This window comes from Chelonoidis abingdonii, chromosome 1, assembly GCF_003597395.2.
Source record: "Chelonoidis abingdonii isolate Lonesome George chromosome 1, CheloAbing_2.0, whole genome shotgun sequence".
Classification (NCBI taxonomy): Eukaryota; Metazoa; Chordata; order Testudines; family Testudinidae; genus Chelonoidis; species Chelonoidis abingdonii.
Window position 1 is genome coordinate 7,974,618 of NC_133769.1, and position 20,111 is coordinate 7,994,728.

The 20,111-nt window shown below is 47.3% G+C and overlaps 1 protein-coding gene across 2 annotated transcripts in view; it reads left to right on the forward strand.

Moving 5' to 3' along the window:
• The window catches only part of ITIH2 (inter-alpha-trypsin inhibitor heavy chain 2), a 38,137-nt gene that overhangs the window by 10,179 nt on the left and 7,847 nt on the right, over positions 1-20,111 (forward strand). For both annotated transcript variants that reach the window (XM_032773335.2, XM_032773336.2), the window contains exons 6-16: positions 369-531; positions 2,164-2,271; positions 4,862-4,990; positions 6,727-6,843; positions 7,594-7,762; positions 9,045-9,170; positions 10,074-10,255; positions 11,255-11,440; positions 13,480-13,619; positions 14,251-14,423; positions 17,462-17,587. In XM_032773335.2, coding sequence (XP_032629226.1) covers positions 369-531; positions 2,164-2,271; positions 4,862-4,990; positions 6,727-6,843; positions 7,594-7,762; positions 9,045-9,170; positions 10,074-10,255; positions 11,255-11,440; positions 13,480-13,619; positions 14,251-14,423; positions 17,462-17,587 — 1,619 coding nt within the window. The remainder of the gene's footprint in view (positions 1-368; positions 532-2,163; positions 2,272-4,861; positions 4,991-6,726; positions 6,844-7,593; positions 7,763-9,044; positions 9,171-10,073; positions 10,256-11,254; positions 11,441-13,479; positions 13,620-14,250; positions 14,424-17,461; positions 17,588-20,111) is intronic.

A 20,111-nucleotide genomic window follows, 5' to 3' on the forward strand; every position in this document is an offset into this window, starting at 1 on the left:
AACCTCTAGGAATACATCCAACCCAATTGGTTACCCTACCCCATGCTGAGGCAGGACCAAATATACCTACACCATCCCTGACAGGTGTTTATGCTCATCTATAGCAAGAACAATAGTTATCTTGCCCAGAGCTCACCTTGTGTTTCCACCCTCAAATTGACAAAACCTCATTGAGTTGATATGTAAGTGTGGTTCCCTTTTATAGGCCAAATTTAAGGCCAAATCACTTATTAGGTCTCCCTGTATTTTATTAACTCAGGCCTTTAGCAAAAAGCAGGTGTTTTTCTTGAAGCAGGTACTGGGTGAGTTTTCATATTCGGGTATTTGCCGCACAGAGATACAGCTTTATGTTTTGACAACACCTCCAGGAGCAGTGCCCTTGACATGGAAAACTTCAAAGCTGAACTGAACGTGCCCGGAGGAATGAAGGTCCAGTTTGAAATTCATTACCAAGAAATGATGAGGAGGAAATTGGGATCGTATGAATATGTTATCCCTCTGCAGCCTGGAAGACTTGCAAAGCACCTAGAGGTACAGGAGAGTCAAGGACTACAATGTTCTGTGTTTCTTGTCACCCAGATCACTGCAAGGAGCACGTTGTTGGCTGGTTCTCACAGAAAATGCAAGTGTGCATGACAGTTCATGCAATGCGCTCTACTGCACACTTATATTCAACTTCAGGGCTCTTCTCCCTCATGAGTCATCCCACTGAGGTCTGTAGGGGTTACTCATGTGAGTAAGGGAGGCAGAATTTGCCCCTAATTTGTATAACACCTTTCAAAATATCCCCATCCCTAATTACAGAGTGAAGTAGCCTACAAAAACAGGCAAGATTTTTGCATAAGAAAACTTTTCATTGGCTTCACTGGACTTTGGCTCAGGCCCTAAGTGAATGTTCACTGCTCATGCTCCCGTGTTGTGGAGCATGGGCTGCTTCATGCTGACTAAGGGCCTGGACATCTTCCCATTGATTGCTACCTTGAATCCTGTTTCCCCGCTGCAGAGTTGACTTGCTGCCTGATCTCCCACCCAGTAGCAGCACAAAGGAGGGCTCCACCAACATTCTAGCTCCAGGGTTGGGACTAGAGGGGAAAGCAATTCCCTTCCCAATCTCTCCACACACCCTATAGGAGGGAAAAGCAGCTCACTATCCAATCTCCCCCTACCTCCGACAGCAGAAACAGACAACTTGTAGGAGCTGGGGAAGCTACTTGCCAGTCAGTCTTCCCTTGGCAATGGGATCAGCCAGGCTGGTGCTAGGGGCAGACAATCGGGGTGCCAGCTTCCAGGGGGCACTGTGCTGCTCAGGGTTTTCCTGATTGCCCAGCCGTTTGGTTTTATTTAGTTTTGTTTTGCTGACTGGCCAGCCTTTTTTCTGCTCAGAGGTCTGAGAAGGGTGTGGGGGAGTGCCTTCTGTCCTGGCCAGCCACCCACCTAGGACTGTTCCTGGAGACCAGAGAGTGAAACAACACACTGTCCAGTCTGCCCTACTGGCAACTTAGATCCAAGGATTAAAGTGAGGAGGAGGGGGAACAGAAGGGAGCTTCCCCACTCTCTCCTCTGCTAACAGCAGACAAAGTGCTCTCACTCCATTCCCTGCATGGGGCAGGGGATCACTATTTCCTTTCACCTCCCCTTCTCCTTTGTGGTGTGAGAGCTCCTCCTGCTGTTTCAATCTGCTCAAACCATTGCTTGGATCCCCGGCAATAGTAAAATCGGCTCTGTTCCTGTGGCAAACCCTCTGAGGGCTGGTCTACACTACGGGGAAAATCGATCTTAGATCTTAGATCTTAGATACGCAACTTCAGCTATGTGAATAACATAGCTGAAGTCGAAGTATCTAAGATCAAATTACTCACCACCCTCACGGCGCGGGATCGATGTCCACAGCTCCCCCTGTCGATTCCGCAACTCCGTTCGGGTTGGTGGAGTTCCAGAATCGATATAAGCACGTTCGGGGATCAATATATTGCATCTAGATGAGACGTGATATATCGATCCCCGAGCAATCGATTGCTACCCGCCGATACGGCGGGTAGTGAAGACGTAGCCTGAGGCCGGGTGTTGTCGCAAGTGTGTTTTGGGGATCACAGAAATGCTCATGAGACACTGGGGCATTTCTAATAAGGCTTTGTGCGTACTGTCCTCCCCTCTTGCCTGTAGGTGGATGTCCGCATTATTGAGCCTCAGGGACTTCGTTACGTACATGTTCCTAACTCGCTAGGAGATCACTTTGCGGGAATCACCACCATCTCTAAGGGAGAGAAAAAGGTAATGGTCAATGTAGTAGCTGACACCAAGAAACTGTAGATGTACAACATTTTCTCTCACAGGGGCTAAGATTCTCCCAATACCCACTGGGATCTGGCAAAGTAATACATGCTCACCATACAGCAAGCACTCGGAAAGAGGAGATCTGTCATTCAGAATGCAGACATTTGATGATCACATGCTGCACCACATCTGAACAGGTTGACGTGCCAGATACTTCATGCAGACCACCAGTAACTTTGCTGTTGCTGTTGATTTTATATGAAAGGTGCTCATTTACTATGGGGATGGCAGCAGTATAAAACAGATAGATAGATAATGAACTACATATAAGGCAGAGCTGATCAATACTTCGCATTAGGAAGTTAGAAATAATCATATGCTGTGTTAGGGCTTGATTACACATGCAGTTATTCTGGAGCAGCAATTCCTGAATAACTCCATGTGTGGACTCTCTTATTCCAGAGTAAGAGTGCCTTTTTCTCAATTAGTTCAAGATGGAAGTGAATTAAACTAAAACCAGAGAAAGGCATGCTTACTCTGGAATAAGAGTGTGCACACATGGAGTTTTTCCAGAACAGCTATTCTGCTTTCAATTCACACCACACCTTGTTCCAGAATAACCTTCATGTGTAGACAAACCACGTTCTTCAGGGCTAGTTGGTTTATGTTCTCATCACAAAACACCGGACAATTTGGTATAACTGGCTTTATCCTCTGAAGAGTGCTCCAATTCTGTGTTGATGGGCATCAACACATGTACATGGATTGATAGAAAAAGGCCCAGGTCTAGAGTAAAATAACAGAGATGATATAGATCAAGACTATGGTGTTTTGGCAGGCCTGTGTGTTGGGTGGGGGGAACTTGCTGAGCTGCTACTCTCTCACTGTGAGCTAGTCTACACTGGGGGGCGGGGGCGTCAATGTAAGATACACAATTGCAGCTACACAAATAGCATAGCTGAAGTCAAAGTATCTTAGTTCAACTTATCTGGCCATCCTCATGGTGGCAAGACGATCGCTGCAGCTCCCCCGTTGACTCTGCTTACTCCTCCTGCCGAGGTGGAATATGAGCGTCAATTTGGGGATTGATTTATCGCATCTAGACGAGACGCAGTAAATCGATCCCCGATAGATCGATTACCACCTACCAATCCAGCGGGTAGTATAGACATGGCCTAAGTTTGGCCTTACGCAGATGTCTGGTTTGGCCTTTAGATACCAAGATGATGGATGACTTTTAAGTAAATAAAAATAGACACTACTACTACAGTCGCTCATATTCATGAGGGTCAAATACACACACACAAATACAGTCTGTAACTGAGGTTGTACTGAAACTCCAAGTTAATCGCAAGTCAGCCCCCTGATATCAATGCACAGCTTCACGTCTTGTTTGTCCACGAACTCACTTAGCCAAAAGTTTGGGCTGAGGCGTACAGGGTTGTAATTGGAGCAAACTGAATAGCATGAAAATGTACACCTCTACCCCGATATAACGCGGTCCTCAGGAGCCAGAAAAACTCACAACTTTATAGGTGAGATCGTGTTATATTGGGTGCGGTCCAGTACGGCATACTGGTAAGAGCTGGTACACTGTGCCGGACTGGACCGGCTTCCCTGGCGGTGATTTAAAGGGCCCAGCGCTCCAGCCTCTGCTTTACCGCATTATATCCGAGTACTTGTCATATCGGATCATGTTATATCAGGGTAGAAGTGTATTTGCAAACACATTGGCAAAATCCAGCCCGCAATTCAATTCAGCCATGTTCATGCTCTCAACTGTTCATGTCAATGATCAGGTTCTGTAGCTATTTTTGGAGCTTTTGTCTCTGCTACTACTGTTACTACTAGATAATACAAGATAATCCCAAGGAATCCCACTCATGGACCAGAGCACAGAACAAAGCGATGGTCCCTGCCTCAAAGAGCATACAATCTAAATATAGTCATGGGCAAACACGGATAGCGCTAAGTTAACGTGATGTTCACCATTGACTATATGTCATTTGTTATTTTCCACTTTAAAAAAGTTGAAATTAATCCAATCAGGAAAGAGAAACAATACCATGTGACAAAGGCAACCAATTACAGATAACTAATTAATATTCATAGCCCTCAATTTATAGGGAATCTATAGGTTGTCATTTGTTCAGACAAACAATTACAAATAACAAAGTCATGGAAATCATGGATATTGTGAAAATCATAGATGTCATGCAAATATTTTTTTTCCTTGCAAACAGGAAAAAAGAACTAAATTCATCCAATGAATTGCTTATGACAAACAGTTTGCCCAGGTCTCTGTGTAATGTGGGGATATGACTATGTGTATTTGCACACAGAGCTGCTATCAGTGAAGAAATTGAGTGAAGAAAACCAACGAGCAATCTTTGCTTTGAAGCAACAAAAATCCCTCCCCGTTTTACTCAAAAAATTACAAAGGTGCTCAACAAAAATTGTGTGTGTCCTGGATACAAAATCTAGTCCATTGCTTCTTGCAAGACTCATTCCTAATCTCTCGAAATGATACCATTGTCGTGGGATATGTGGTTGTAATGGAGTCCCCTTGTTCATATCTCACCTCTAGGCCCACGTGTCCTTCAAACCAACAGTGGCTCAGCAACGAAAATGCCCCACCTGTTCTGCCACAGCAGTAGATGGGGATTTTGTGGTGAAGTATGATGTGCACCGAGAAACCAAAGCTGGAGAACTGGAAGTAGGTTTATTCTGTTACCATATGTTGCTCTTGTACTCTTCACTTAACGTTGTAGTTATGGTCCTGAAAAATGCAACTTTAAGTGAAACGATGTTAAATTAATCCAATTTTCCTATGAGATTTAATGTAAATGCAGGGGGTTAGGTTCCAAGGAAATTTGGGGGGGGGGCAGACAAAAGACATTATATACTGTACAGTACTGTAAGCCCCTGGCTTACCTCACACAGGCACAGCCTGCTGCAGACAATGATGCAGGCAAGGATGCTAGGAAGCATCTTGCACAGCAGCAGCAGCAGCAGCTTCCCCCCAGAAGAACAGGCGCCGACTTTGCCAGGGGATGCTCCAGGCCCGCCTCCTCCTGTCCCCTCTCCACTGTGCCTCTCATCACCCCCTCACATCGCCAGCACCCTCCTCAGTCTGCCTCCTGTCCCCTCTCCACTGTGCCTCTCATCACCCCCTCACATCGCCAGCACCCTCCTCAGTCTGCCTCCTGTCCCCTCTCCACTCCAGGCCCACCTCTTCCCACCCCCACTCCACCTCCTCCCTGGAGCACGCTGCATCCCCACTCCTCCCCTCCCTCCCAGAGAGATGCACATCTCCGCTCGTCTCCCTCCCTCCCAGAAAGTCCTACATGCCACCAAACAGCTGTCTGGTGGCGAGGGAAGTGCTGGGAGGGCAGGAGGGAGGTGAAGAAGAGGAACTTGGGCAATGCTCCTTTGTAAAGTCGCTGCTCTTCCACAGAGTCCTACAAGCAGTGGACAGAGCGGGCAGCCAAACGACATTATAAGGGAGCATTGCACAACTTTAAACGAGCATGTTCCCTAATGGAGCAGCGACATTCAAAATAATGTTAAGCAGGAGGTCGTTAAGTGAGGAGTTACTGTACATAATGCTGAGTCTAGGGGGGACGTAGGTGGGCCCTGAATGTCAAGAGCTTTAATTTAGACAGTAGTGAGAAGTAAGGGGGCCATAAGACAAGTGAGGTAGCCCCTGAAAGCCAGAAGGGGACCAGCCCCACCCCCCAAGCCTGACTGTAACTCAAGTACTGGCCTTCCCCAAAATGGAACATCAGAAGTAGTTGCCATAGCAGAGCAGACCATCCATGATCCCCATCTCTGGTGCTCTTTCTGTGTTCCATTAGGGTGGGACCAAAGCACAGCATGGCTGGACAACAGAAGTAATCAAGAATCCTGCATCCAACTGAAGTAGCAGGGGGATTTTAGGCAGGCAGAATACAGTTATCTAAACAAGTGGACAGGACCAGCTTCCTGTCTTGTCCAAAAGCCAGCGTCTCTTGCATCACAGTGTTCCCCAATACCATACTGGGGTACTGATTAACCAACTCCAAAGGAACCGGGTCAGAAGTTGTGAGAAGGCAAACTGGCACTTCATTAGCATCATGTTGGTGTGGAGTAGGATTGCAGGATTGAGTCATTATAGATGAAATAGCTCTTTTACACCATCTCATCTACCCCCCCATCCCAGTGAAGGGGTGTTCCCAAAGCAAGTGAGTCCTTACAGCCAATTTATGCTCTCCCTTAAAGCCAGTGGAGCTCAGATACTGCATTATGGTGATGAGTGAAATACCAATGCAGAGATAGTGACTGATATAACCGTGTGTACATGAAAGCAGAATGTGGCCTGTAAAGAGGGCTGAAACCTTTAACTCCATTTACTGTCTTGGGCCATGTGGAATCTTTACAGGAACTCAGATTACCACCATTTGTATTTTGCAGATTTTTAATGGCTATTTTATTCACTACTTTGCTCCTGACAATCTGGATCCGCTGCCCAAAAACATTTTATTCGTTATCGATGTGAGTGGCTCAATGTGGGGATTGAAAATGAAACAAGTAAGTTCCTGATCTGTGCAGACATAAGGCCCTGCCTTCATGTTCTCCCGTAGGTTTAGCTATTGCTTACTTGACTGCTGCATACCTAGCTCTTGCCTGAACTGAAAATCACTAAGTCGGATCTTTAGGTCTTTAGTCAAAAGCATCACTAAAGTCACTGGGCATTTGCCTGAGTAGAGGATTTCAGGATTTGACCCACTGTATTCACTGTCCTTAAAATGTTTTAAGAAAGAAACAAGGTCATTTGAATCATAATGAGTTCTGAAATAGTAGATCTCAAAGCACTTTGTAAAGGAGGGTGATTTTTATAGATGGGGCCATGGAGATACAAAGAGGGGATGTGGATTTGCCCAGCCTCACACTGCAGGCCATGACAGAGCTAGAAATAGAACGCTCGTCTCCTGAGTGTTGTGCCAATACCAACGCAACGCAACTTCCAGAGTAAGGTCCTCTCTGCTCAAGGCTTCTCCCTCTCATGATTAGTATTCAGTGGGGATGGGTTGAGGAGGACAAGTCTGGCTTTTGCAAACTCCTTATCTAGATTCTGTCGAGCCAAGTCCCATTTTGCCTGGATTTCCACAGTGCAGAGGAAGCAGGCTGAGAGACAGCCTCATAAAAGGTTCCAGTTTGGGCCCATCAGTCATGTTGTTGTTCACCTAGTTTCTTACTCATTAGCTAGCATTTATAGGGTGCTTTGAATAATGGAAAGAGCTAAAACGTGTCATTTCTTGTGACCTCTTCCTGTCTCAGACGATTGAGGCAATGAAGACCATATTGGGTGATCTCCGGCCTGATGACCACTTTTCTATTGTTGACTTCAACCACAATGTTCGCACCTGGAGAGATGATTTAGTTGCAGCCACAGCGCCTCAGAAGGAGGATGCTAAAAAGTACATCCAGGAGATCCAGCCCAATGGGGGTACGTGAGTTTGATAACGAGGTACTCTTGGCACTTAGGTACCATGGGGATAAATGCCTTAGACAGAGTCCTGTTCCCAAAAGGCCACATTTCCCACTTGCGCGGCAAGACTCACAAGGAAAAGGGGGCCTAACGAGGAGGGCAAAATGAAGACACCCTTGCAGATCCCCCTGGTCATTCTGTTGAGAAAGACAGGGTGTTCCTTCTGTGGGGCCAGTCCCACCGATCCCATGTATCAGTAAGAGACCAGGGCAATGGTGCCACCACACTACCTATCTGTGCCCCTAGGACCTCTGGACTTGGGTCCAGATCCTTATAGGTATGTAGGCGCCAAGCTTCTTTGAGCTTCTTGTAGGGAAAGGAGCCATAGGAGTGCAAAGCAAAATGTGTTTTAACCCGTAACAGAATCTGGCCCTTCCATAGGAATTTGTGCAAAGGTTTGGGATTTTTGGTTAAATTCTCCCAGGTATGGTGGGGATTTTTAAATCCTAGGTGAACCCCAGCTTAAAACAGAGTAATAGTAACTCCACTATAAACAAGCAAAATCTGACCTAATATACTTAAAGCAATGAACTCCAGTGGGGTGAATTCAAAGGCCGTGCACTACACCCCTCAGCGTCTATTTCTGGGGAGGCCTTTAACTGTTCCTAAGGCCTTTGTCCATGAGGGTTAACACAAGTGCGATCCTAAGATCTATTTCCACTGGAGCTGTGGATGTATTAATGCCATTAGGCATGGTAGTGGTCAGACCTGAACTGGATACTATGTACAAGTCTGATCATCTATGTTCAGGAAAGGCTCATTCAAACGGGAACAGGTGCACAGAAGGGCTGCTAGGGTGATCAGGGGAATGGAGGGTCTTACAGGAAGTGATTCAACAAGCTTGGCTTGATTAGCCTAGGAAAATGAAGGCTCAGAGGGGATATGATTCCTGTCTTTAAATATATGAGGGGGTAGAATACATGGGGATAAATTGGCCATAAATAAATTTAGGCTGGACATGAGAAGAAGGTTTCTAATATCAAAGGAATGAAGTTTGGGCACAATCTCCCAATAGGAGCAGTGGGGGCAAACAACCCAACTAGTCTGAAGATGGAGCTTGATAAGTTATAGAATGGGATTCTATGACGGCATTAGCAGGGACAGTAGCAGGGGACTGGACTCACTTACTCAGGTCTCTTCCAGTCCTATGTTCCTATGTATTATTTTCTCAGGGCTGAGCCTTTATTTCAAGAAGGAACGCTGCATAACAAACGTGCTCATTTTATTGCTTCTTTTCCAGGTACAAATATCAATGAAGCTCTTCTTCGCGCAATATTCATTCTAAAGGAAGCCAGCAACTTGGGAATGTTGGACCCTAACTCTGTCTCTATGATCATATTGGTGTCAGATGGTGACCCTACAGTAGGTAAGGATCTTGCATTAGGTGAAGTGAAAGGCCATTTGAATTGGCTTAAGAAACACAACCAGCACATGGACACTCTACAAGTAAGTTAAGAAAATACCATTGTCCCTTCTTCCGACGCCAGCGTGTCCTGCTTCAGACATCATGTTGCCCTCTGCCAAGTGGTAGTGGAATTCTGGCACTTTCCAGGTTGGCTTCCTAGTGGATAAGAAATGAGTGACATGAAGTCTGGGTATATCCTAAGGGTAATGTGCTTTATTTACATATATACTCCAGTCCTGGAAAAGAGGTGGTCACAACCATCACTCAGGCAATCTCCTCTTCCAGAGATCTCAGCCCAGACTGTGATGGCTGGCCCCAAGACGCTACTCCATCCCAAGAATTGCCCTGAAATATGAAGAATAAATCAGAAAGAAAATTAAGTTCAGTGGGGTTTGCATCAGTCTCCAACTGCAGAAATTGCTTCAAAAGTCACCCATGGCTGCTCTATAACTGAAATTCCTATTTGAGGATTGGTCCTGCTTTGAGCAAAGGGTTGGACTAGATGACCTCCTGGAGTCCCTTCCAACCCTGATATTCTATGATTTTAAAAAAAAGTTATGTTCCTAGCCCTCATGATTTCACAGAGCATCTTAAAATCATGAACTGAAGTGTAAACCATTAGTGGTGGCTTCCTGGGTCTGCAGAGAGCCTGAAACAATAGTTCTGTGAGATGAAAACAGCCCTATTCATCTCCATATGTTACAACAGCGAACCAACGTTCCCACTACAGACAATAAGAGTTTGGGATAGTCAAGGAATATGGGATTAGATCCTAGTTGAAAATTCTTATGAATAATTTTTAATTCAGTTGAAGGGTTTGTTCTCCATTCAGGAGATGACTGAAAGTCACTCTCTCCCCTGAAGGTGAGCTGAAGTTGACTAAAATCCAGAAGAACGTGAAACAGAACATACCGGAAGATGTCTCTTTGTTCTCTCTTGGGATTGGATTCGATGTAGACTATGATTTTCTGGACAGGCTTGCTCATGAAAACCATGGAATGGCACAGAGGATTTTTGGAAACCAGGAGACCTCTTCCCAAATGAAGGTGCATTTCCTTCCCTCCACCTCTGAAACTGTGAGGGTCAGATTCTGCTCCCAGCTGTGAATCTGAAATAATCATTTGAAGGTGATGAAGTTACTCCTGGTTCACACAGGCCCCACTGAGAGCAGAGACTAGCCCTGAGAGTTCAGCAAGGTAACGATCATGTCTGTAAACCCAAGACTTTCTATAACAAAGGGCTTGTCTTCATTACAGGGGTAAATCAACCTAAGTTCCGCTACTCCAGCCATGTGAATAACCTAGCTGGAGTCGATGTAGCTTAGGTCGATGTACCCCAGTGCCTTCACTGCACTGCATTGATGGGAGACACTCTCCCGGTCAACTTACCTTACTCTTCTCAGGGAGGTGGAGTACTGGGATCGACCGGAGAGCACTCTGCCATCGATTTAGCAGATTTTCACTAAACCGGCTAAACTGATCCCTGCTGCATTGATTGCAACAGCGTCGTAGTGAAGACCAGGCCATAGGGATAAACTCTGAACTGCAAAGTAGGGTTTCTGGAGCTGTGTTCAGGGCTGTCCAGATCCAAGATTTTACTTCAGCCCACCCTATAGAGAAAGAGTCTAGTCATGAAGGCTAAATTCTGATCAATAGAGTTGGAAAGTGCTTGAAGCCTGGGCCCACATCTATAAGCAATATCAAGTCCTTATTCGTTGACTTCACACCTGCTTTAGGATTTGGGCCCATATGCACCAGTATTCATGCTTCCTTCTGCCTCTGGGTCCTGGAAGAAACTAGGTGTTTGTCATTACAGATTGGGGCCTTAGTCTTTCCGTTGACTTTACTGGGAGCTGGCTTTGTAAATACACAGACATTTCAAGGCCTAATCAAAAGGGGAATTGCATTTCCTGGAAAATAAACTATACAGTCTTGCCCTGTTGGGTTCCAGATTGTCGCCTGTACCTTTTGCTGTTGCGTTAGCATGTCAGTGAGGGTTGAGTCAAACACAACAGACTTACCCCCCTGTGTCTTTTCCAACTGCAGAAATTCTACAATCAGGTCTCTACCCCGCTGCTCAAGAAAGTGGAGTTCAACTATCCTCAGGGATCGGTGTCAGACGTCACCCAGAACAGTTTCGACACCTACTTTGGAGGATCAGAGATTGTGGTGGCGGGAAAGGTTGATGCCGACAATGTGCAGCACCTGCAGAGTATTATCACAGCCACGTCAGTGAGTCAGGCTCCCTGGAGAACACCCGTTCTTGTGGCTCACAGGGGCACGGCCTTCTCTCCATGAGGGGTAGAATGGGTCATACTATGTGCAGTATCCCAGGCTCTGTGCGGGTTTATGCCAACGGCTGTGGGGTGTCACTTTCCTATCACTATTCCTGTCTTCAGTAGAATCTCCTAATGGTAACATATGGTACCAGATTAGGGTTGCCAACTTTCTGATTGCTCAGAACTGAACACCCTTGCCCCGCCCCCTGTCCTGTCCCTCCTCCGAGAACCGGCCCATGTCCAGCCCCTCTCTGAGGCCCTGTCCCCACTCACTCCATCCCCCCTCCCTCTGTCACTTGCTCTCCCCACCAACACTCACTTGCTCATTTTCATCGGGCTGGCTCAAGGGGCTGGGATGTGGGAGGGATTGAGGGCTCCGGCTGGGGGTGCAGGCTTTGGGGTGGGTCCAGAAATGACGAGTTCAGAGTGCAGAAGAGAGCTCCAGGTTGAGGCAGTGGGTTGAGATGTGAAAGGGGGTGAGGGTTGTAGCTGGGGATGTGGACTCTGGTGTAGTGCTGGAGAAGAGGGATATGAGCTGCAGGAGGGGGCTCCAGACTGGGGCTGAGGTGTTCAGAGTGTGGGAGGGGGCTCTGGGCTGAAGCAGGGGTTTGGGGTGAAGGGTGTGTGAGGGCTCTGACTGGGTGTGCAGACTCTGCAGTGGGGCTGGGGATGAGGGGTTTGGTGTGTAGGAAGGTGCTCCAGGCAGGGACCAAGGGGTTTGGAGATGTGGGCTCTGGGGTGAGACTGGGGGTGAGAGGCGTGGGGTGCAGGAGGGTGCTCTGGGCTGGGACTGAGGGGTTTGAAGGGTGCAAGAGGATCAGGGTTGGGGCAGGGGGTTGGGGAACGGGGGGGTGAGGGTTCTGGCTGAGGGTGTGGGCTCTGGCTTGGGGCTTGGGAAGAGGGGTTTGGGGTGCGGGCGTGTGCTCCAGGCTGGGATTGAGGGGTTCTGAGGTCAGGAGGTGTATCAGGGCTAGAGCAGGGGGATGGGATGCAGGAGGGGATCAGGGGTGCAGCTCCGGGTGGTGCTTACCTCAGGCAGCGCCTGGAAGCAGCGGCATGTCCCCTTCTCCAGCTCCTACGTGGAGGCACGGCCAGGTGACTTCGCTGCGTGCTGCCCCATCTGCAGGCTCCACCCCCGCAGCTCCCATTGGCTGCAGTTCCTGGCCAATGGAAGCTGTGGGGGGTGGCACCTGGGAAGGAGGCAAGGTGCAGAGCCCCCTGGCTGCCCCTACATGTAGGAGACGGAGGTGGGACACGCCAGCTGCTTCCCAGAGCTGCCAGGATCCCTTTTTGACCAGGTCGCCGTATAGCAGAACAATACTTCACTATAGATCACATCCTTGCTTTCAGCCCCTTCACTGTGCAATCCTCTTCTGCAGCTGGTGGAGGCTCAGTGGAGCCATTCCATAGCAGCAGCTGCTGCTCCCCCTCTGTGGGAGGCAATGATTGGCAGATGCACTAGCCCTGCTTTGCAAGTGTGCACAAAGAGCCTCCCCGCTGCCCCCACTGGAGATGGGGTCTGCCATGTGCAAGGGATGGTCTCACACTTCACAGACTCTCCAGAGCCTGCCCTGCTTGCTCAGCAGAACTCCCCCAGCTCCAGTGCAGGCAGGACCTGGGATAAGCACAGAGGAGAGAGCAGGAGTTTTCCCATAAGCGGTGCACTGCTCAGCTCTCTCTCCTCTGCCAAGAGCTCTCGACCTCCTTCCTCACTCCCACCCCAAGTAGCACCTATAACTCCCCTTTCTCCTTGGTAAGTGCAGGGAGAGGTGCAATGTACCCCCTTCACTCAGCCTTACTCATGCTGGCCAACACAGTCCTGTTAGCAGAATCACTTTCTAAATGTGTAGGCGATCAGATTCCTAACAAGAAGGCCCCAGATTTTAAAAGTCTGTCTGGATTCTGATCCGGGGGCAGTGGGGATGGCGTGATATAACTGCTTCATTTCACCGGCTCACAGTGTGTTCTTGGTATCTTTCATTCATTGCTTAGTCAAACGCCGAGCTAGTCCTGGAGACCCTGGCAGATGTTGAGGGACTGGATGATTTCCTGAAGAAAGAGCCACATGCCGACCCCAAATTCACTGAGAAGCTGTGGGCCTATCTGACCATCAACCAGCTCCTAGCTGAGAGGTGGGGAGAAATGCCAGATGGGGACTTTTGATAGGGACCTAGCTGACTGGAAAGGGCCTGGCAGACACCACTGGGAAATGAGGGTTATTGGCATCTCCCAGGATCAGGCCATTTATTGTACAAATGAGGAATATAAATCTAAACCAACGAGCATGCCACCTTCATACCCTTGGCTCACTCCTTCTCCCTCCTTTCTAATCACTGGCATAAGGTTTTGGTTCAGCCTGTTTGTGACAGAGTCAGTGGTGTCTGTCAGGTCTGAACATGGGTTGGGGATTGAATGAGTGAAGTTAATGAACAAAGACCGAGAGTAAAAGGATTTGGCTCCTTGTTCTTATAGGTCTTGCTCCATCTCCCATTGAAGTCAACAACAAGAGCCCCATTGAAATCAGTGGAAATTGGATCAGGCTCTTTGGTCCAATCCAATGTCCACTGAAGTCAATGGGAGTCTCACTATTGACTTCAGTGGGCTTTTGATTGGGACTTTAATCTTTGCCATTCGCATTCCCTAGGTCCTAGCTGGTTCCTACCTTTCTGATCCCCCTGTTTAGGAAGAACAAGGATCACAGCCTTGATTTAAGCAGCAGCTGCCCAGCTGTTAACAAGGGGGTCTATTTATTTTTCAACCCAGAAACTTGGCCCCCACAGCTGCTTTGAAAAGGAACCTCACCCGATCGATCTTACAGATGTCGCTCGACCACCACATTGTGACTCCTTTCACAGCCATGTTGATAGAGAATCCTGAAAGGAATGAGAGAATGCTGGCAGATTCTCCACAGGACCGAAAAAGAGGCTGTTGTCAAGGCGGGTATCTCCATCTGTCCCATTTGTCAAGCTCTTTCTGGCATTTAAAAAAACCTACTTGAAGTGGAAATGAGCTGTTCATTGTCGCTTATGCAGACTAACAAGGTGCACTAAGACAACGTATGTCAGTGCTCATGCTGGGATCTGTATTTTAAGGGAAAGGTCCTAAATTAAATGGGCAGTTAAACCATCAGCTTCTTGTAGAGGTAAATTTTCAATGTCTTTTTTGTCGGTATCACCCTCGGTGGGGACTAACTGCACCACATTTGCCCATTGTGAGCATTTCTGTAAACCTACAACGACACAGCTTTGTTTGTTGTAGGAACATCTATGTCTATTCCACTGGTTCTCAAACTTTTGCACCGGTGACCCCTTTCACACAGCAAGCCTCTCAGTGCGACCCCCCTCCCTTATAAATTAAAAACACTTTTTTATATATATAACACCATTATAAACACTGGAGGAAAAGAAGGGCTGGGGTGGAGGCTGGCAGCTTGCGACCCCTCCATGTAATAATCTTGCAACCCCCTGAGGGGTCCCGACCCCCACTTTGGGAACCCTATGTCTATTCCCTGTGCTCCACTTTTATAGAGGAGCTGACTGAGTCATGGTGCGGCTGTTTGTGGTCTCTGGAGGGCCTCCAGGATGGCTGTGGATAGGTCACAAGAGCACTGGAACTGGAGCTCTCTTAAAGGTAGAGTGTCTGCATTCATTAGTCCTCCAGAGTGCTCTCTTTCCTTTGTTACTGTCCAGCCCCCATTTTACAGCAGCCTTTCATTGGGCCAAAGGAGGCGGAGCTTGTTTCTCCTGTTAGGGCCTGATCTATCAATGCCCATTGGTGTCAATGGGTGCCTTTCCACTGCCTTCAGTGGGCACTGGTCAGGCTCTTAATTTATTCATTCATCACTGCAAAGCCAACTGATGACAAATCCAGTACTGACTATATTAAGAGCCGTTATCAGCAGAGGGCACTCGACTGGGATGCAGGAGTTTAATTCCTGTCTTTGCCACTGACCTGCTGAGTAACCTTGGGCAAATCACTTCGTCTCCCTGTGCCTCAGTTTCCCCAGCTGTAAAATTGGGATAATGACACTGCCTCCACCTTTGTAAAGCATTATGAGATATGAAGATGAAAATAGCTAGATATTTTTATTATTATGTTGTGCTCTTGCTGTTCAGTGATCTGTAATAGTAGAATGTTTTTATTGGAGGAAAATGTCTGAACTGTGGTGAAAATGAGGCACTGAAAACCAAATATTACTCCCTGAGGCTATAGCGAATGGTGATTTATCATGTTAATAAACAGGAGATATTCTGCTAGATTGAGTGGAGAGGGAAGCAATCAATATATGTAGCTGCCACAGCACGGTCAATTTTGCCTTTCACTTTAGAACTGTTTATAACTATGCAGAAACTCCAGGCCCATCTGTCCTGCATTCCCAGACTCCTGGAAAGATATCAAAAAAGTCCTTATCCTACTGCAATTAAATGCGTTTTTTAAGTCTGCAAGATGTTACAGTTGGTTAATTTGTTTTTCTTTTACATTGTAAATCCTCAGCTGAGATCCATGTAGAATGAAAAGATTTTTATTTATACCATGTGCCATAGCTCACCATTTCTACTAAACACTTCTGCGCACCGCCACCCATGTCCATTTGCTAAACCTATTCCAGTGGGAATTCCGTACACGTTGCATCAGCTGATTACTCCAGGTCATGTTTGCTTTACTTAGTAGGGATGGATAATTGAATTGATATTAACAGTGGGGTCACTGTTCTTTCCGTGTGATAACATATTTCCCAGTTACATTAGACATTAAGGGTCAGACCCTGTTGCCATTGAAATTAGGGGCAAAACTCCCGTTGAGCTATGAGGGACCAGGATTTGACCCTAAGAGAGGATGATACCTCATAAGCGCTCTCGCATAGCAGGCCTACACTGATGGCTGTAGAAAATACAGTGTGTTGAAGAAAAAAATCTTGCACTTACCTGGGATGGACTAGATAGCCATACATACCTTGAATAAGCCAGAATCAACCCAGGTTTAGAATGGCTTCTGCCTTAGGTAGTCCTGTCCCAAACTAGCTTCACAGTCTTTCACCAATATTGAATTCACTTATTTTTTTTAAAAGAACTGGTTAATTACGTATTTATTATTATGCTATTGTGAGACTAGACTGGATGCTGGATTTTTCCATTGCTTAATATGCAGTAGCATTCATGTGGGGCAAAAATTCAGAAGTCCTTGTATAGTTTTTAACTCATTCTTTATCTCAAGCCAAACTCCCATCGAGCTGTACTAGTGGGAATTTTGCTGAGTAACAACCGAGTAAGCTCCAATTTAGGGTGAGTCTGTACAAAATAACCTTAGTACCTATTTCTCACATGCCTAAAGGCTAAGGAAAGTGCTAAGGAAAGGATCATGGGTAGCGGCGGCAGCAGAACGGTGGCTTAACCATGTCAGGTATGTACCCAGCGGTTCCAGGTGCGTTTGTATTTGGCACAGCTAAGCCAGGCCTCTGCTGTTGCCCATACTACCATGGCTATACTGCTATTCATGCTCATGCCATCTCGAGGAGAGCTAGAGCAAGTATATGTACGCGAGCAGGAGAAACCACACCTTCATCACGTTAGCTATGGGTAGCCACAGCCTAAGTGTCTGCGCAAACCCCTTAACATACACTAACAGTTTCTTAGTGCACTTTGATCTATCCTGAAATGGGACTAGATCAAAGCCTATTGAGGAGCTGTTAGTGCAAGTCAGCAGGGTCCACATGTACACCCTGTGCCACAGCCTAGTGTGGGATAGATTCAAACCCCATCTTGCCATGGGCAAAATCTTCATGTAGGCAAGCCCTTAACTGTAAATCGGCCAGATTCTGATCTCAGTTACACCTAAGTAAATCCAGCGTAAGTGTCCTGCAGTAAATTGGATCAGAATCCCGATCATTGTGTGCTAAAGTAAAAATTACGACAATCCTTTATCAGTACCGCCATTTTTACTAATTTCCAATGTCATGTAACCTCTTCACAAACAGGTACTTTAGGTGTAGCCTCCAATGGCCTTGATAAGTCCATTCCACCCTGGGCGAAATCCACACCTACGCCAGAGCAGCCATCACATGCTCGCAAGGCTCCAACTGTATCTACTCACATAACCTCAGGTAAAAGATGGTGGGCTGTCTGCAGGGGCGGCTCCAGGCACCAGCACAGCAAGTGAGTGCCTGGGGCGACAAGCCGTGGGGGGCGGGCTGCTGGTCGCTGCGAGGGTAGCAGTCAGTCACCTTCGGCAGTGTTTCTGTGGGAGGTCCCACGGTTTCGGTGGTAATTCGGCAGCGGGTACGCCAAAGGCATGAGACCAGCAGACCCTCCCACAGAACCGCCGCCAAATCCACGGGACTGGGACGGACCTCCCGCAGAAACGTGGCTGACCGCCATGCTTGGGGTGGCAAAAAACATAGAGCTTCCCCTGGCTGGCTGCTTTCCTCCTTCTTGCTTTGCTTGGTACAGCTCTTGTAAACAAAGGCGACGGTTTAAGGGCAGGGGGAACAGAGCAACGGCGGAAGAAGCCAAATGGCCCATTTATCCATAGCACTGCCTGCTCTCCATTCAACTAGGGACCGTCACTGCATTGCATTGGTTCTGATGGTCCATTTCCCCCACCCACTTTCAGAGGTCACTGGCCTCCACTGGTAGAGGCCCACGTTCCAGTTTGAGAGCAGTTCAAAATCGCCCCATATGCTCTCAAGAGGGGGCCTTAGTCTGGATACAGATTTGGCCCTAAATCTGAACTTGCCCATAGTGAAAAGGCAGAGAAAACCCAAATATTTGTTGCCTGGCTGCTACAGAAGGGGAATTTCAAAGCCTCATTTCTTCACTTTGATGCTGCTCTGTGATTGTTCTCAGCACCCAGGTCACAAAGATTTGGGCCTACATATTCTAAAGCAGGGATTGGCAACCTCTGGTACGTGGCCCGTCAGGGAAATTCGCTGGCAGGCTGGGACGGTTTGTTTACCTGCAGCGTCCACAGGTTCGGCCAATCACAGCTCCCACTGGCCGCGGTTCACCATTCCAGGCCAAAGTGGGCTGCAGGAAGCAGCGGCCAGCACATTCCTCAGTCCACGCCACTTCCCACAGCCCCTATTGGCCTGGAACAACGAACCACGGCCAGTGGGAGCCACGATCGGCTGAACCTGTGGACACTACAGGTAAACAAACTGGCCCGGCCCATCTGCAATTGCCCTGATGGGCCGTGTGCCAAAGGTTGCCGATCCCTGTTCTAAAGCATCCAGTAATTCTGGATGTCTCCAAGCTGGAATCAGTAGGGCCTGATTTTCAAGTCAGCAGCCATTGTGCGTGCTCAACCCCTCTGAAAAATCCAGCTTTAAATGACCCACACCAGGCACCAAAAAAATCCAAAATGAGAGGTTGTTTTTGCAGTTTAGGCGCAAGTCTAAATGGCATGGTGCTGAGAATAGCTGAGCCCTGTCTATGCTGGTGTGTAAATTGAAACTAGCACCAGTGCTGAAAAACAAAATGCCAAATGTGCTAGGGAGATGTATTTATTTAGCACTGATTCATGTGCAAGGTAGTACTTTATTTGTCTGGTCAAAACCAGGCACCTCTTGTACTGGTAAACAAGGGAGCTTGCCCCCCAGTGGATTTAATCAATCATAGGAACAATTTACCAAGGGACCTGGTAGATTCTCTGTCACTGACAATTGTTAAACCAAGGATGGCTGTTTTTCTAAAAGATCTGCTCTAGGAATTATTGAGGGGAAGTTCTATGGCCCATGCTATACAGGAGGTCAGCCTGCCTGATCATAGTGGTCCCTTCTGGCCTTGGAATCCATGAATTCGAAGCTGATGAATAAAGGTGTGTTGCCCTAACTCTATACGGAGAGATTTCCCAACTGCCCTGAGTTTGCTTTTGGGATGGGGAGCACCGGGTACATTTTGCTTTGGTAAAACAGACCTCATATGCTCATCTGGTGGCTCCACTGGAGAACAACCGTCAACGATTGCTACCAGCTAACACAGCTATTCCAGTAGCCAAAGCAGTAGAGGCCAGTGCTCTCAAGTTCAAACCCTACTCATAATCCATGCAGAGGGTCATTACAGACACCCCAGAGTTACCCTCAAAATATTCATGGTGCCATTGTATTGCACCCAGATAAGTAGTGGTTCTTTAGAAGCCTAGTGCATCACTTATGTGGTTTAAAGGGTGAATGGACAAAGCCCTAGAAAATATACTCTAGGGGATAATCATGAGGATGGATTCGATAATCTAATGGGTCTTCCCTGCCATCTGCCACTGGGAGCCAGTCCAAAGGGCTCTCTTTCTGGCTCATCTGTAGTAGCTAATGCAACATTATTTCCAGAGTCAGTTCCCATTGTAAATGACAGCATGAATGTTGTGTAGTAGATAAGGATCTCTGGATTCTCTGAAGGCTGCTGGGTCTTGTTAACACTTGGGTCACTGCCATGATTTAATGTTTAACTTACACAAACGATCTGGGAGAGCCATTGTCTGCAATCGCTTAATAGTAATGCAGACATATGCAACAGTAACTGTCAGCCCCCCTTTGAAGGCGTGCTTGGTGGCAAGGCCAAGGGTTAATCTTAGACTTTGAAATAGTTAAACTTACTGTTTTGGAAAGGAAAAAAATGAGCAAGAGAGTCCAGCTC